Below are 15,837 nucleotides of genomic sequence, written 5' to 3' on the forward strand. Positions count from 1 at the left end.
TTGCTTCTATCCACCTCTTTTAGGCACCTTCTTCTTGTTCCCGGTGTCACGCCACCAAGATAAAGACTCTCACCTCTTTCAGGGGCATGTCGTACTTATTTTGATGCACTGGCCCTTCCGTTGGGCTGCTCCTGTGATCACCGGTTTACTTCCTTCCCTTCGGTCTGGCTGTGTGTCTTCGGGAAGGAGACAGGGCAGATGCCGTCTGTGTATCCGAGTGGCCGCCACCACCACCATCACAATGCTTAAGTACCGTCACCACACACGACTGTCCCATCGGTGCGTCATGGCCACTCCCAGCTTCACCCCTAACCCCGGAGACCACGAAGAGCTGCACTTGTCACTTCACGAACGTCACGTAAGTGGGATCTCGCTGCACTCACCCTTTAATGACTGCCCTTTGGACTCAGGACATTTTCCCTAGAGTCGCCAGCTCCTTGTGTAGAGCAGCCGTTCATTCCTTTGTATCTCTGAGGACACCTGTGCTGAATTTCCACGTTTGAAGATTCTCTTATTGTCTGCTACTGATTTTCAGTTTGATTCGGAGAACATAGTCTCTGTATGGTTTCAGTTCTTTTAAATTGATTTTGTTTTATGGCCCAAGATACGGTCTCTCTTAGAATATGTTCCACGGTCACTGGAAAAGAATGTGTCCTCTGCTATTGTTGGGGGGAGTGTTACACAAGGGTCCCTTAATCCTGTCGGTTGAGGGCGGTGCTCTTGTATATCTTTGCTGAATGTCTGTCTAGTAATTCTAGCAACTGCTGAGAGTGGGTAAGTAGTCCTCATATAAAGTCCTTCATATGCTCTGAAGCTGTCATTTGGTGCCTGTGCACTTGGGATTGGTCACTTTATCATTAGGTAACGTCCCTGTTTTTTCCTGAGAAAGCTTCTTCACTCTGAAGATTAGTGTGGCTGATATTAGTAGAGTCTATCTGCTTATTAAAAATTAATGTTTACTTGATATATCCTCTTCCATGCTTTTACTTTCAATCTACCCACGTCCCTGTGGCCAAAATGAGCTTCAGCGTACAGTAGACAACGCAGAGTCGGGTCTCAGTTTATTCACTCTGCCAACCTCTGTCTTCTAACTGGTACATTTAGACCATTTACGTTAAAGTAGTCATTGACATATTAGGGCTTCTGTCTGCCATTTCATTAATCGTGTTTGTTTCCTCTCTTGTGCCCTGTGAGATCCTGAAACATTTGTGAGAATTCCATTTAATGTTTCTGCCTCTACCACCGTGTTGAGTTTTCTCAGCGGCTGCTCCAGACATCACCACACACACACACACATACACGGCACTTAGAGGTCCCCTGGTATCGATGTTGTGCCATGTCGGCTGCAGTGTAGAAACCTTACTGCCACTTATGTCCCTTCATCCTTCCCACTTTTCAAATATAATTATAAATATTTCCTCTGCAAACACTGAGCCCCACATCGGTGTTATTTTCTGCTTCAAGCATCAGCCATGATTAAAGAAACTTACGAAGTGAAAGACGGTCAGTCATGTTTCCTTCCACTCTTACCCATTCTATTCTTAATTTTCTGAAGGTCCCTGCCTCCCTGTTACAATTTTCCTCTTCTTGGACAGCTCCTTGTAATCATTCACCAAGGGCAAGTCTGCTACCAACAAATTCTATCAGTCTGCTTCTGTCTGAGAATATTTTCATTCCTCCTTCACTCCTGAGGACGGTTCTGTTGGTAGAGAATTCACTTCCCTTTCAATCTCTTTCAATGCTTGAACAACATGCCACTTCCTCCCGGCCTCTGTGATGTAGGATAAGACACGTGCTGTCACTCATGCTGCTGTTCCCCTACAGGCCATGCATCATTTCTACGTATAACATTTTTTCTCCTCTCTTCGGTTTTCAGAAGTTTAACTATGATGTGTTTCCCAGTCCTGTGGCCAGAAAGCGGTGGTTCGTCCTGCAATTTTCTTGCCCGTGCTGTGACTGTTAAAATAACATTTGACAGGCAGAACCTGAGGGGTCAACAAGGACTGGGAGGGAAAGTACACGAGAGGCGCTTATGACTCACAGGTCCTGGGCGTACACAGCACAGCACGTGGGGAGGTCGAGGCAGGGCACAGGCAGAGAAAGGGTCCGTGGAGTGCTTTGGGGGTTCGGGGCTAAGGCCGGGTCGGTCAAGTTGAGTGAAAAAGAGCAGGGCTTTGGTCAGCTTTGCAGGGGCTCCCTGGGCGTCAGGGCAACGTGCTTATCACAAGGGTTGCAGGAGAGTTATACCAGAACTTTCACTGACTGGGACTCTGCAGGAATTCTAGGACACGTGCGCGTGGGAGGGGCTGGTGCTGGTCCAAAGCCCCTGCAGGCTGCCTGGCTACACTCCACGGACACAGAGGCAGCAACATTATAGACGAGTTTAGTCAAACTCAACAGCCTGCAGGCAGTTCTGGGTTGGGCTGCAGGCCTCTCTGGCACCTATTCTGGGAACCTGTGAGAGAGAAGAGGAAAACCCAGGGAACCCACCGTGCGGCCACCACCCAGTGCTGAGGACCCTGGCCTGTCCTTTCCCATCACTGTGGAATTACTGGTAAGGTATTCCACACGAAGGAGCAAGGAACAGTGAGTCTGCACCACGCTTTCTGGAGCAGGAAGCCGCAACACCGTAAGTCGACTGCCGCTGTCCCATCTGGGGCAGAGCTCACCTTCAAACAGCCGCAACTGCCCCCCACTCCCCCCACAGCAGCAAAGCACGCTCAGAAAAGTGCCAGCCTGCCGGTGCCGACTCTCCCACCCCTGCAGCCTTCCTTGTGTCCCCATCAGTCTAAGATAAAGGCCCTGGTGGTCTGACCCCCTCCCCCCCTTCCTGCTCTCCCTGGGTCCCTGGGCTGCAGCCACAAGGAGCTTCCAGAACAGCCTCGGGGCCTCCCTGATGGGCTCCCTTGGCAGACCGGGTGCCTTCCACGACAGTCTGGAGGCCAGAAGTCAGGGCTGGTTCCTCCCCAGGCTGCTGGGGCAGGTCTGTCCCGGGCCACTGTCCCCAGGCTGCCAGGCCAGTCTGTCCCAGGCTGCTGTCCCTAGGCTGCCGGGCCTCTCTGTCCTGGGCTGCTGTCCCGAGGCCACTGGGCCGCTCTGTCCCGGGCTGGTGTCCCTGGCCTGCTCACGTGGTGTTCCCCGTGTGTGCTGCATTCACCTCCAAAATCCGCCCTTCATAGTGTAAGGGTTAAACTGTAGTGTAGGGCTAACGCTTAGCTTGAAAAATAACAGCTTTGGGTTGACCCTGAAGGTTAAGAGATAACAGCCTTGCTTTGCTATTGTAAACTACGCCTCATACTCTTGTAAATTAGGCTTCACCAATTAAGGAAACAAAAGTTCAAAGAAAAGAGCCTCAGAGGCAGGGTCAAGGAGATCCACTGGTTGCAACTTAGAGGCAGAAAGTCTAAAATAAACACCTCGGTAGGCAACTGTTTCTAACTCATTTGGCAACTGTTTCTTTGTTCTGTTCCCAGGTGATGATAAAACGATGTGATCGGTTATAAAAACTCTCTACCCCCAGCTGTTCGAGGCTGCACTCTTATCAAGAGTGTTGGTCCCGGTCGGTCGGCCTTGCCTCTCACTGTAATAAACTTTGTTGTGACTGTCACTGGTGCCCATAGCATTCTGTTTCAGGAGTCGTGTGGATGCAACAATAGGGGCAGTCGCATGGGACCGTGGCCCCCGTGACGTATTTTTACCCTGATGGCCGCTGTAAGGTCCCTATCGCTAAATAAGGTCGCGTTCTGAGGTTCTCGGGACTAGGACTCCAATACACGAACTTGGGGGAGACAATTCAAACCACAGCACCCCCACCCGGGGCCTCTGCCCCTGCCGTTTCCCTCCCTCTCCGGCTCTCCCGCCAGAGCCTCCGCGGAGTTCCTCTCACTGACCCTGCCCGGTCACCAGTGCTGTCACTTCACGGGCAGGCCTTACCTGTCCACATCAAGTCCCCTCGCCATTCATTCCCCCGGACCAGTTTCGCCTCCTATCGCTACGCTGAGACCCGAGCGCGCAGGAACCCGGGGCGTTTCCGGCCCCTCCCGGCAGTGTCCCGTCGGCGCCCAGAGCTGCCGATAAAGTTGTATTCGCGACCAACCGGAAGGGGAGCCGTAAGCCGCGCCGCGAACGTCGTGAAAGCGCCGGTCTCCCCTAGCGACGGGCAACGCGGGCAAGATGGCGGCACTGGTGGCGGCGGAGGCCGCGGCGCCTCCGGGCCCGGCCGAGGCGGCTGAGGCGGCCGAGACGGCCGAGGCGGCGGAGCTGAGCCGCGCCCTGAGCCGCCTGCTGCCCGGGCTTGAGGCCGACAGCAAGCTGAGCCGGCGGCGCGCGCTCGAGGCGCTGCAGCGCGCAATCGAGGCGGCGTGGCCCGAGGAGCCCGCCGCCGAGTCCGCCGCCGCGGCCGCAGGCTTCCAGGGCCCGTGGGCGCGCCTGCTGCTGCCGCGCCTGCTGCGCTGCCTGGCCGACCCGGCGGAGGGCTGCCGCGCGCTGGCGGCGCACCTGCTGGGCCTGGGCCTGCGGCGCGCCGCGCGGCCCCGCGACGCCCTGCCGCGCCTGCTGCCGGCGCTGGTCGCGCGCCTGGCCGGCCCCGAGTCCGAGCGCGGCCGGCCGCCCGAGACCTGCGAGGAGCTGCGCCTGGCGCTCGTGCAGCTGCTCGGCCTGGCCGTGCGCCTGGGCGGCGCCGCGCTCGCGCCCCACCTGGACGACGCCGTGAGGGTGCTGCGCTGCACGCTGCTCGACCCCTTCGCCGCCGTGCGCCGCGAGAGCTGCCAGTGCGCCGCCAGCCTAGCGCGCGCCACGCCAGGTGCCCGTCTCGCGCGGGGGTCGGGGTGGGGGTGCGGGCAGGCACGGGCGCCGTCCCCGACGCCCGAAGCTGCGGCCGCTCCTGGCCGTTCGGTGGTTCGCAAAATGCAGAGTCGCGGAAACCCCGCTGAAATCGCCCGGAGGGTCTGGGACGCGGCGCGTTCCGGTAACTGCTTCTCACCCGCGTGGCGAACCCGGGCGCTGGTGGGAGCGCGCTCCGAGACTCACCGCTGCGGTCTCCCAGGCCTCGTCCCCATCGCTAAGCCTGTCGGTCTTCCCTCTTTGGGTGGGAGCGCTGTCCTCCTAAATGGAGAGAGGCCGCTTCTCTCATGTTTTCCTTTAATTCGTTCTCCATTATTTTAAGAATTCTAATCTGATCAGGACATTCCCTTTTTCTAAGTAGCTGTTTCTGCAGGAGCTTGCCCCAGTTAACTTCTCCTTACCGCCTCAGACTGGGATGTGGAATGGTTGGAGGCCTCTACTTAGTCCCGTTGGGAAGGCTTCCTGTAGGAGGAAATACAGAGGTTGAAGATCTGTGATCTGTGGTCTGGAGGAAACCAGCTTTGAGGAATAAACAACTTGGTAGATCTGAGGAGCAGAAAGGAGGTCAAGATTGCTGGAGGGAAGAAAGGGGGGAAGCTGCTGCAGGTTTGAATTTAGTGTTAAATGCAATGGGGAGCCAGCGGGGGGTGTGGAGAAATGGCGGGAGAGGCTCAGATTCTGATTTTGTTTTTAACGTGTATTTATTTTAGAGACAGAGAAACAGAGCACAAGTGGGGGAGGGGCAGAGAGAGAAAGAGACACAGAATCCTAAGCAGGCTCCAGGCTCTGAGCTGTCAGCACAGAGCCCGACGCGGGGGCTTGAACCCACAAACTGGGAGATCATGACCTGAGCTGAAGTCGGATCCTTAACCGACTGAGCCACCCCGGCACCCCAGTTCTGATGTTTAAAAGATGACTGTGGTGCTCAGAGAATTGATCACCAAAGGTGGCAAGGGGAAATGAGAAGGTCAGTTGGGGCGAGAGTTAATCCATACTTAGATGATGGTTGGCTTGGACTTGTGGGGGCGAGCGGTCCGCTAACAGACATGGAAGAAAATGGATGGATGGATGTCAGGCATGAAGCCGGCAGGGTGTCCTGTCGAACTGGGTGGCGGATGAGGGAGAAGGAGGTTTGGGTGGACAGGAGACAAAGAAGAATGAATGAGGCTTCCTTTCACCCCTTGCTATTAGGGACCGTCAAGATTAACACTGTGAGTCACAAGTTTGGATTCAAATAGTACAGAATTCTAAGAGAGCTGGGTTTGAGGCTTGGGCTGCAGACAGCCATTGGGAATTACAAGCTTTTAACACATTTCTCATTGACCCCCGACCACTTCGCTCCCTGGTCTGTGTGTCAGCCAGGGTGACGGCTTCTGCCTTGCAGCCTTTGCGTGTTCCCTCACTGGATTGTAAATTCTGGAAGGGTGGGGCAGTGCCTGCCCGCATCCTGGGTGCCCACTCATTTCCGAGCGAGGGACAGTTCCTTGTGCTTGAAGGATGTCCCTCCTCCAAACCCTCTACTCTGCCGGCTCCCCGTGAGGACCCTCTCCTGGATCCACACCACACTGGGCAGCGCTAGGTCAATATCCCGCCTTGATCTGAGGCCCTCAGGGTGAAGGAACTCAGCTACAGCATCACCGAAGTAGCCGTCTGTGGTTGTGTCTCCAGCAGCGGCAGAACTGAAGTCAGAACTCCCACACCAGCGGGCCGGCCTACCTGTCAGAGACATCCCAGTTCTGATTTTGTGCGAGGCCCGAACAAGTAGGAAGTGGAGTGGCTTCACCCCAAGTGATGTCGGCCCTGTTCCCTGTGTAGCACCAGCCATCTGGCTTCGAGGCACAGCCAGTGTGGGGACTTGGGCAGCGTCCTCCAGGCTCCGTTTCTCTCCTTTGTTTGGCATCCCTCTTGGACACCCAGTGCCACTGCTGTCAGCCTCACACTCTCCTCGTAGCTCCTGCCTTCGGCCGAGAGGGAGTCAAGCCCCTGGCCTTTTCCTTTCGTGCCGTCTGGGCCACACGCCAGTCCTGTGCCTCTCCCGGCGCCAGGGGGCACACACCTGTGCTCGGCAGGCCGGCAGCAGGGACCTGGGTGGGGAGAGGGCGTTCCGGGACCCGGAGGGGCCTGTCCTCCCAGGAGCCCGTGGAGGTAACTGGCTTCCTCCCCTGTCTCACAGACCACTTCCACATGCAGTCGGAGTCCTTGATCGGCCCCCTGATGCAGAGCATCTCACACCAGCACTGGAAGGTGCGGGTGGCTGTCATCGAGGCCACCGGCTCTGTGATCCAGTTTGGCAACGGGAAGTCGGTGGACGACGTCCTCCCTCACTTTGCTCAGAGGCTCTTCGATGACGTCCCCCAGGTAACAAGTTTCTCCTCCAGGTGGTCCGCCCCTCTTCACCGGGAACGTGCTATTTGTAACCCCTTTTTTTCTGTAAAACTCTTACCTGTTGCCCTGGACATCTTGCATCATTCGCTGTCACTGGGTGGTCTTAGTCCACGCCTCTGGGAAAACAGGGAGAGTTGAATTGTTTTAATATGTTCGTTGTTCTTCACTTGGGGGAACGTGGGACAGGAGTATTTCCTCCTTGGAAAACAGTCGAACTGTGTGTAGCGTGTGGTTTCAGAGGCGTCTGTGAGACGCACGTCCATCGAGGCGGATTGATGAACCCCAGCGGTTGGTGAACCAGACCTGTGAGGAGGAGGAGGAGGGTCAGAATTGGTGTGTCGGGGTCATGTTTCTGTTGGGCCTTGGGACCCACCGAGAGAGAGACAGACCGAGACCAGAATGCTGGCTTTTCTGTTGGCAGAAGTCAGGTGGGAGGCTGGGTCATGGATGTGAGGCCACAGTTTGCTTATAGAATCTGAAGACCCCCGGCAACAACAAGGGGAGGAGAGCCACCCGCCCCCCAGAGGGAGGAGACGGGGAGGGGCTCACTTAGGGGAGGGAGGAGATGGACGAGGGGGTCGCCCGGGGAGGGAGGGGCAGCGGTTGCTGGCGGAAGTCCCCCGAGTGGTTAGAAAGTGCCCCTGCCTGTGGCTGTGAGGGCATGAGGTGGCCCAAGGTGGCCAAGGACTGAAAAGCTGGTGCTATGGCCGCCTGGCCCCTGCTGTCCCGATGGGGGAGCACTTGTGTGCCGGCCCCTCCCCCATTGTCCACACACCGTGTCCTTTAACCCTTCACACCAGCTGCTCGCATGTCCCCTGCGGTCTAGAAATGGTGCTGCACGCTCAGGGTGGCCCCGCCGGAGCTGGCCCCCGGGGCCCAGGTGTGGTGACACTAGAGAGTGTTGCCCGGCACCATCTGGCCGCCTGGCCGCAGGCACGCTTCAGTTTCCTTCCAAGTTGCTTTGTCTGGTTTTATTTTTTTACGCAGCTTTATGGAGCTACAACTCACATAGTGTGCAAATCACTCATTTAAATGTTCGGCGTTTTTGGTATGTTATTTTTAGAGTGTTTGGTAAAATACGCGTAACGTAAAGTGGGCCATTTCTACCACTTTTGAGATGGAGTTCGGACGCGTGAAGGACATTCACGACGCGGTGGGACCGCCGTTGTTAACCACAACTTCTTCCCATCGCACCCTCCCCCCTCCTCCCCTCCCCCACTCCCTGCCGCCCGTGAGCAGGACAGCGAGTGGTCTTGGTGGCTCTTCCACTGGGCGACGTGTTGGAGCAGGGGTCACGCTGCGTTCCTCCGTGAGGCTGAGGGATCGCCGTTGTGCGGTGGGCTGTATTCTGTCCCTTCACCCGTCGCCGGGCGCTTGTGCCAACGTGGGGACGCAGGTGTCTGAGCCCACCTTCGCTTCTCTGGGGCCGGGGCGTAGACCCAGGAGTGGGGGTGCTGGGTCGTACGGTCACTGTCCATTTGGCCTGTTGAAGAGCCATCGGGCCATTCTCCGCGGTGGCCGCGCGCCTGGCATTCCCGGCAGCGGTGTGCAAGGGGTCCGCCCCCTCCACGTCCCCACGGCGCTTCTCCGGGGTCTGTGTGTGTCTGTCGCCGTCCTGCCAGGTGTGAAGCGGCGTCTCAGTGTGGCCCGTAGGCACGTGTGCACAGGTGCACAGAAGGGGCCCTGATGCCTGTTGGGGTTGTGTGGACGGCTTAGAGCTTCTTACCACTTGCTGTTGGATTCCTGACGAGGCAGAGGGGCTGGGGGTGGCCCCGGCGCCCCTTGGGGACTGGAGGTGCCTCTCGGCAGGATGAGTCTCCCTCAGGGCTCTAGGGGCCAGGACAGAAGCCCCCCTCAGTTGCCCGCCTGTGACGTCCCGCACCGGGGTCCGGGTGTGACGTGCCAGCCGCCCAGGATGTCGCTTCAGGCCGTGTCCCTACACCCCAGGGACAGAGAGCCCCTCCCTGCTCCCAACAACCTGCGGGCCGCTGAACGGGGGTGACTGAGGACACTGCCCCCCCCCCCCCCCCCCCGTGAGCTGGATGGGGTCGGCACCGGGCAGCATGGGAGGTGGGGACCGAGAGCAGAAGCGGGCTCTGCCCCGGGAGGGGGCGGGGTGCTGGGTCGGCTGCAGCCTGGACTGGAGACCGGCCTCGACTGGAGACCTGCTGCGGGAAGCGGGGGCCGAGCTGGATCCCGGTGGCAGGCGATGGTGCCGCCACCCCCGGGACGGCCTCCCTCCCGGCTTGTGCCAGGCGGACTCGAGGCGCGAGGGCAGATGGAACAGCTTTCCTCGAAGGAGCGTGATGACTGCGTACGACAGCTTTGTGTGAACAGTGCTACTGAGTATCAGTCGGCAGCTTCCCGTAAACAGCCTGTTTGTGTCACAGGCCCCGTGAGCGTGGACCTGTGAATGGGTGTCGACAGGTCCCTGTAAACCCTATGGCTGCGTGTCAACGGACAGGTCCCTGAGAACGGCACGGCCGTTGCTGCCGTCAGGGGCAACATTCCGCCTCCTTGCTGACGGAGTTTTCCAGAACTTGGGGCTGCAACTCTTTCTTGTGGTTTAGTATTCCAGAAACACTGTCCGCTATTAAAACTATCTTTGTTTTCGTTTCTTCCCGGTGGGATTTGATTTGCTCTGCACAATTTCCAGGGCCGATCGAGGTAGGATTTCCAATCCAACCTGGAGCTGGCCACCAGCTTTCTCGCCGATGAGGGGCCCTGTCATCAGGGTGCCCAACAAGTTCCTCGCAGTGAGTTGGTAGGGAAGTCACTGGCTACCCCTTATGTGTCTGCACGGGGTCTCAGGCCCTCGTGGTCCCGGGCTCCGCAGGTGTTTCTGCGGTTTCAGGGGCCGGGCCTCTTGCGGTCCCGTGGACAGCCCGGGGCTGTGTCCGGATCTCAACACGCTCCACGCGGAAGGTGAGGATCTCTCTGCTCCGTAACTTGTGCAAAACATCCCGCAGCGACTGTCTTACGGCTTTTGCCGGACCGTATCCTGGGTCACCACACTGCAGGGCAGGTGGCTGCCAGAAGTAACTTACTAGAGGTGCTTCGCCCAAATTGACCCTTTCGGTCTGTGTGGCCCTCCCGTGCAGAGGAGACCGTGAGGACCCCCGTCTCACGGGTGGGAAAGCGGGGCACAGAGGGGCACGGAGCTTGCCCCAGGGGCAAGGGGGCTCAGAACGTGGGCGGTAGGTCCCGGAATTCCTGCTCTGGAGGTCCATCACCTCAGGTCTCCGGGACATGTCTGAGCATGTGGGAAGAGGGTGTCCCAGCGCGGCAGGGCTGAGGTGGCTTCCTCTGAAACCCGCCCTCCACACGCGCCAACCGTGAGGGGAGGCACCGGCCGGGGTTCTGCCCCTGGCCATAGTCCTCCGTGTCCTCTACAGCCCTCGGGTGCCCCTGGAGTCAGCCTCGTCTTCACGCACCCCTGCGGGTTGCAGGTGATGACGTCTCAGCCAGCAGCTGGGATTGTGTGTGCTCTCCGCGGTCTGGGTAAGACGCGCCGACCCCGTTATGGAAGCGCCTGGGACCTGGGACCTGCCTGGGTGCCGCGCGGGGCCCTGCCCGGGAATGCCTGGCTCGGCAGGCTGGACAGGCTGGAGCTCTGGAGCTCGGCCGCCCCATCTGCACCGCTGCCGCCGGCCCAGCGGGCATCCGGGCCCGGCCTCAGGCCGTCCCCAGGCCCCCGCCTTCTGCCAGCTCCCCGGTGGAGCAGAGAAGTGGGTGGGCCCTGCCCCGGCCCTGCGAGGACCTCACTGGTGCTGAGGGGTGATGAGTGCGGGGACGGAGCGGTGCCTGAGGAGGAGACGGTGCACCCCCAGCGGTTCTGGGGACTTTCGAGGCTGTGGGAGGGGATGTGATGAACTACAGACCCTGGGGTGGAGTCCTGCCTCGGGGCACCGAGCGGGTGTCGGAGTCCTGCGTTCGGTCAGAACAGCCTGAGACGGGGAGCCTGTCGCTCTTGTGGAGCAGGGTACTCTCTGGTGGCAGGTCTCGATTTCACCGCAGGAGCGAGAAGATCTGGGACCTGTGCGCAGGGGAAATGGGGTCCCCATGTGCTCTGCCGTTATGGTGACCTTCCCACCTTCCCCCTCCGCCTCCCGCCTCCTGACCTTCCCGCCTTCCCCTTCCCGCTTCCTGACCTTCCCGCCTGGTGACCTTCCCGCCTTCCCCCTCCGCCTCCCGCCTCCTGACCTTCCCGCCTTCCCCTTCCCGCTTCCTGACCTTCCGCCTGGTGACCTTCCCGCCTTCCCCCTCCACCTCCCACCTCATGACCTTCCTGCCTTCCCCTTCTTGCCTCGTGACCTTCCCGCCTTGTGACCTTCCCGCCTCATGACCTTCCCGCCTTCTCCTCCTTCTCTTGCCTGGTGACTTTCCCGCCTCGCTACCTCCCCACCTTCCCCCTCCGCCTCCCGCCTCGTGACCTTCCCGCCTCCCCTTCCTGCCTCCTGACCTTCCCGCCTTCTCCCTCCGCCTCCCACCTCATGACCTTCCCGCCTTCCCCCTCCGCCCCCCGCCTTGTGACCTTCCCTCCTTCCCCCTCCTGCCTCCTGCCTTCCCGCCTTGTGACCTTCCCGCCTTCCTCCTCCACCTCCCACTTTGTGACCTTCCCTCCTTCCCCCTCCCGCTTCATGACCTTTCCGCCTTCCCCTCCTTCTCTCGCCTGGTGACTTTCCCGCCTCGTGACCTCCCCGCCTTCCCCCTCCGCCCCCCCGCCTTGTGACCTTCCCTCCTTCCCCCTCCTGCCTCCTGACCTTCCCGCCTCGTGACCTTCCCGCCTTCCCCCTCTGCTTCCCGCCTCGTGACCTTCCGCTTCCCGCCTCGTGATCTTCCCGCCTTCCCCGTCTGCTTCCCGCCTCCTGCCCCTGACGTTAAAATGAAGGAAAACTGGCAACAAATTAGGCGGCTATTCAGGTCCAATGCATACTTAGGAAATACTATGTTGAACTTTTTTCAGGATTAAGAACTAAAAATGTTACAGGTTTAGTTGAAACCCTTTCTGCTAATTTTTTTAACTGAATTTATATACTGTATACTTGAAACAGAATTTGCTGTGTTATTAAAATATTGTGTTGAGAGGCGCCTGGGTGGCTCGGTTGGTTAAGCATCTGACTCTGGATCTCAGCTCAGGTCTTGACCTCAGGGTCGTGAATTTGAGCCCCTTGTTGGGCTCTGTGCTAGGTGTGGAGCCTACTGAAAAATTTTTTAAATAAAATAGCAAAATATATTATTGTGTTGTTACTATTTAAAAAGTTTTTTATTGGGGCACCTGGGTGGCTCAGTCGGTTAAACGTCCGACTTCGGCTCAGGTCATGATCTCGCGGTCCGTGAGTTAGAGTCCCGCGTCGGGCTCTGTGCTGACAGCTCAGAGCCTGGAGCCTGCTTCAGATTCTGTGTCTCCCTCTCTCTGACCCTCCCCTGTTCATGCTCTGTCTCTCCCTGTCTCAAAAATAAATAAAAACGTTAAAAAAATTTTTTTTTTAAAAATTAAAAAAAAAGTTTTTTATTATAAAGATGGGGCTTACTTGAAATGATGTAAGATGCGTAAAATTCAAGGCATTTGGTGAGCACGGGCCGTGATGTGCTGCGGAACGATTTCGCGTGAGACGGTTAATTACACTCAGGCTCTGGACAGAAAGACCCCCAGCCCCCAAGCGTGAACTGCTCAAGCTCCAGGGAAAGGTGACTTCCTCCAACTGCTTTCGAGTCTGGTGGGATGACGAGTGCCAGTCTGCTGAGGAGTCGGCCTTATTAGCCTCTGCTGAGAACAGGGTACGGAAATAAACGGGCTCCTCATAAGAGCCGGGCGGTTCACTGGGTCCCTGAGACGCTCCAGTTAAAGGAGAGTGGGACGTTGTCTTCCGTGCTCGCGTGCTGGGTTAAGTACACGACTCTTCCCCCTTGGCTGTCGGTGCCCGGTCTCTCTGGCCCAGCCCCGCCCCCGGTCTGCAGCCTGACTCGGAGAGGAAGAGCTCTCGGTTCATTCTGCTTTTTCTCCTTTAGTTGAAAGATTTCCTGCTTAGTCAAACTGTTTCTTGGCAACTCTGCTCAGTGCTGTTTTCCTGAGCCGAAGGGGGTAATTTGTCTCGTGATGATGGCGATCTGCAGGTTTCTGGTGACACCAGCTTGAGGCTGGGGGAGGCTGGCCCTCGGGCTCTCCCAGCTCACGAGGGGAGACACCTGAAGTCTCCAACCTGCAGAATGCCTGGATCTTGAGGGACATTGCAGTGACTGTCGGGAGAGCGCAGCCGGACGGTCTCCGGAGGGTCCTGGCAGGTCCCTGACCCCCAGCGGCCGGGACACGCCTTTGCTGCAGGGGCCGGCCCCCTGGAGTCTGGTGGTCCCAAGCGCCTGCCATCCTGCAGAGGCCCCAGTCGCTCCCCGTGTTCGGGCACCCAGCAGGGTGGCAGGTAGGCCCTCGTCAGACAGGCTCTCGGGCGCCACCAGCTCAAGGCGTTGGCTGAGCTTCGGGGGTCTCGCCTGCTGCTCGTGCTCTTGCCCCGAGGCACGCTGATTCCTCAGGAGTCCCTCGGGGCCCCGGGGTCACGCAGGAGGACCTCACGGAAAGATTGCTCTATGCCACTTCTGTCCTCGGCGGCACAGTCGGCGTGGGCAGCTGTGGGTGTCCGTTTGTAGGTACCGGGGCCTCTGGTCGTTGGGAGAACGTCTCAGATTCTCCCGGTTCCTTAGCTGCAGTTTTGACTGTTAATAATTTCACGAGAAGCTCAACAGTAGCGCGGACCCCCAACCGCCCCTCCCTTGGTCGGCCCTGTTTACACGCACGGGCCGCTGGGGTTAGTGAGCCAGGCGCCTGGCCCTCCTGTGCGTCAAGCCCCGCCCCAGGTGCCTTCCTCCCTGGCCGGGAGCCAGCGTCCTGTCCTCCCATTTTGGAGAAGGGAGAGTGAGCTTCAGGGAGGTCGGCGGCCGCAGGGCCCACTCCCGGTGCAGGTGCCTAGACATGAGCGTGGGCTGCCCGCGCTGGTCCCCCGACCTGTGAGCGGCGGGGGGCGTCACTCCTACAGCACACCCGCCAGGGGACCCTGCAAGCGCAGCCCCAGCCAGCGGTGGGCACGTACCCTGGCCGCCTGCCCAGGGTAACACAGCCCTCGGAGGGCGGCGGTGGTGCTCCCGCGCTCCCCAGGATTGGGCGCAGGCTGGGGCTCAGCCCATCCCGCTCTCCTCCCACGACGCCAGGCTGGCTGAGTCCCCGCCCCGGGCTCTGTTCTGAGGGAGCTGGGCCTCAGGCACCTCGTTTCTTCCCTGTGGCGGGCAAAGTGGGCAGAGGCCTGTAGGCCGCCTTGGCACACGGCCAGAACCAGGGGCCCCCTGTTGGCCTCCTCAGGAGGCCCTCGCGCTCCAGGGCCTGAGGCCTCGGTGGTGTGGCCTCTGCAGGCTGACGTTTCGCGGGGGCTCGCCCACGGCCCATTTGAACACCCGCGGTGAGACAGCGCCCAGCCCCGGGGGGTTCCCACACCGAAGGCCCTGCCGGCGAGACCCGTGGGACCTGCTGCAGCCAGCAGAGGACCAGGCCAGAGCCCGGGAGACGTGGGCTCACGCCCACGAGATAGGGCGGTCCTGGCGTTTCCTCCGCCAGCCTGCGGTGTGGACGGCAGAGCCGCTCTGGGACCCCAGGTGGGCGTCGGGCCAGGATGGCAGCGCCCGAGCTCGCTGCAGGGTCTGCGTGGCGGGTTCCCTCTGCACGTCCTGTGCCCGGCTGAAGCCCTTCCCCCCCCCACACACTTCCTTCGCGTGCAGGTGCGGCAGGCGGTGACTTGTGTGGTGGGGGGCTGGCTGCTGGACCTGCGGGACCGCTACTCCTTCTTCCACAAGCTGATCCCGCTGTTGCTTAGCAACCTCGAGGACGACATCCCTGAGATCGCGTAAGTACAGAGCTCATGCTGGTGGCCGCCGCTCTGGGCGAGGCCTGGGCCAGCCGGGTGCGGGTGCCCGTGTTTCCGGGACCGTCAGGGGCCCCTCCGAAGTTGTCACTTACAGCAGCAGTGCTGTGTCTGCTGCGGAGTCCCTCCTGGAGCCCGCCTCGTCCCCTCTGTCCTGCTTGCTGTGGGATCGTGTGTCCCACTGGACGCGTCTGCGGCTTTTAAATAGTCGAGAGTTCCCGGTGCTTCGGGCACGTCAAGGAGTCCATCTGGGTTTAGCACTGTGAGCAGAGCCGTCAGAAGCCCTTGGAGTTCTCAGCACCCTTGGGGGCAGACGTGGCTCCGGCCTTCCGCACGCCCGCCTGACGCGTATGTTGTCCCACAGGCTCACAGCCGCCAGCCTCTGGGAGAAGGTGGGTCTGCAGTGGCAGAGGGAGAACGAAGACGACCTCAAAGATAAGCTGGACTTCGCCTCGCCCCCTCCAGCCCACCACCCCTCGCCAGGTGAGTGTGGGCCGCCCGGTGGGTGAGGGGTTCTGTGGCGGGGCTGGGGCGCGGGCCCGCACAGTAGAGCGTGCCGGAGACCCGGCCCAGGACACCTCCCTGGGGCCTTCCCCTCTGGGCCCGCTGCGGGTGTTGGGGATCCGTCAGGCCGCGAAGCCGTGGGCGGCGGCTGCTGGCCGTGGCAGGAATCGTGGAAGTAGGCGGTGCTGCCACTTTACAA

The 15,837-nt window shown here is 59.6% G+C and overlaps 2 protein-coding genes across 4 annotated transcripts in view; one reads left to right on the forward strand and one right to left on the reverse strand.

The window, feature by feature from the left end:
* The window catches only part of PRKAR1B (protein kinase cAMP-dependent type I regulatory subunit beta), a 119,401-nt gene extending 115,336 nt beyond the window's left edge, over positions 1-4,065 (reverse strand). The window contains exon 1 of the mRNA XM_045048065.1: positions 3,934-4,065. The gene's annotated coding sequence lies outside the window, so the exon portion shown is untranslated. The remainder of the gene's footprint in view (positions 1-3,933) is intronic.
* A 77-nt stretch (positions 4,066-4,142) lies between these two features.
* DNAAF5 (dynein axonemal assembly factor 5) overlaps positions 4,143-15,837 on the forward strand; it is a 49,240-nt gene continuing 37,545 nt past the window's right edge. Inside the window, exons 1-4 of one of the 3 annotated variants that reach the window (XM_045048063.1) lie at positions 4,143-4,801; positions 7,016-7,200; positions 14,992-15,116; positions 15,499-15,617. In XM_045048063.1, the coding sequence (XP_044903998.1) occupies positions 4,174-4,801; positions 7,016-7,200; positions 14,992-15,116; positions 15,499-15,617 (1,057 nt within the window). In that variant the 5' untranslated portion in view covers positions 4,143-4,173. The remainder of the gene's footprint in view (positions 4,802-7,015; positions 7,201-14,991; positions 15,117-15,498; positions 15,618-15,837) is intronic. The other 2 variants (XM_023246634.2, XM_023246633.2) reach the window with 2 other exon arrangements.

This window comes from Felis catus, chromosome E3, assembly GCF_018350175.1.
Source record: "Felis catus isolate Fca126 chromosome E3, F.catus_Fca126_mat1.0, whole genome shotgun sequence".
Lineage (NCBI taxonomy): Eukaryota > Metazoa > Chordata > Mammalia > Carnivora > Felidae > Felis > Felis catus.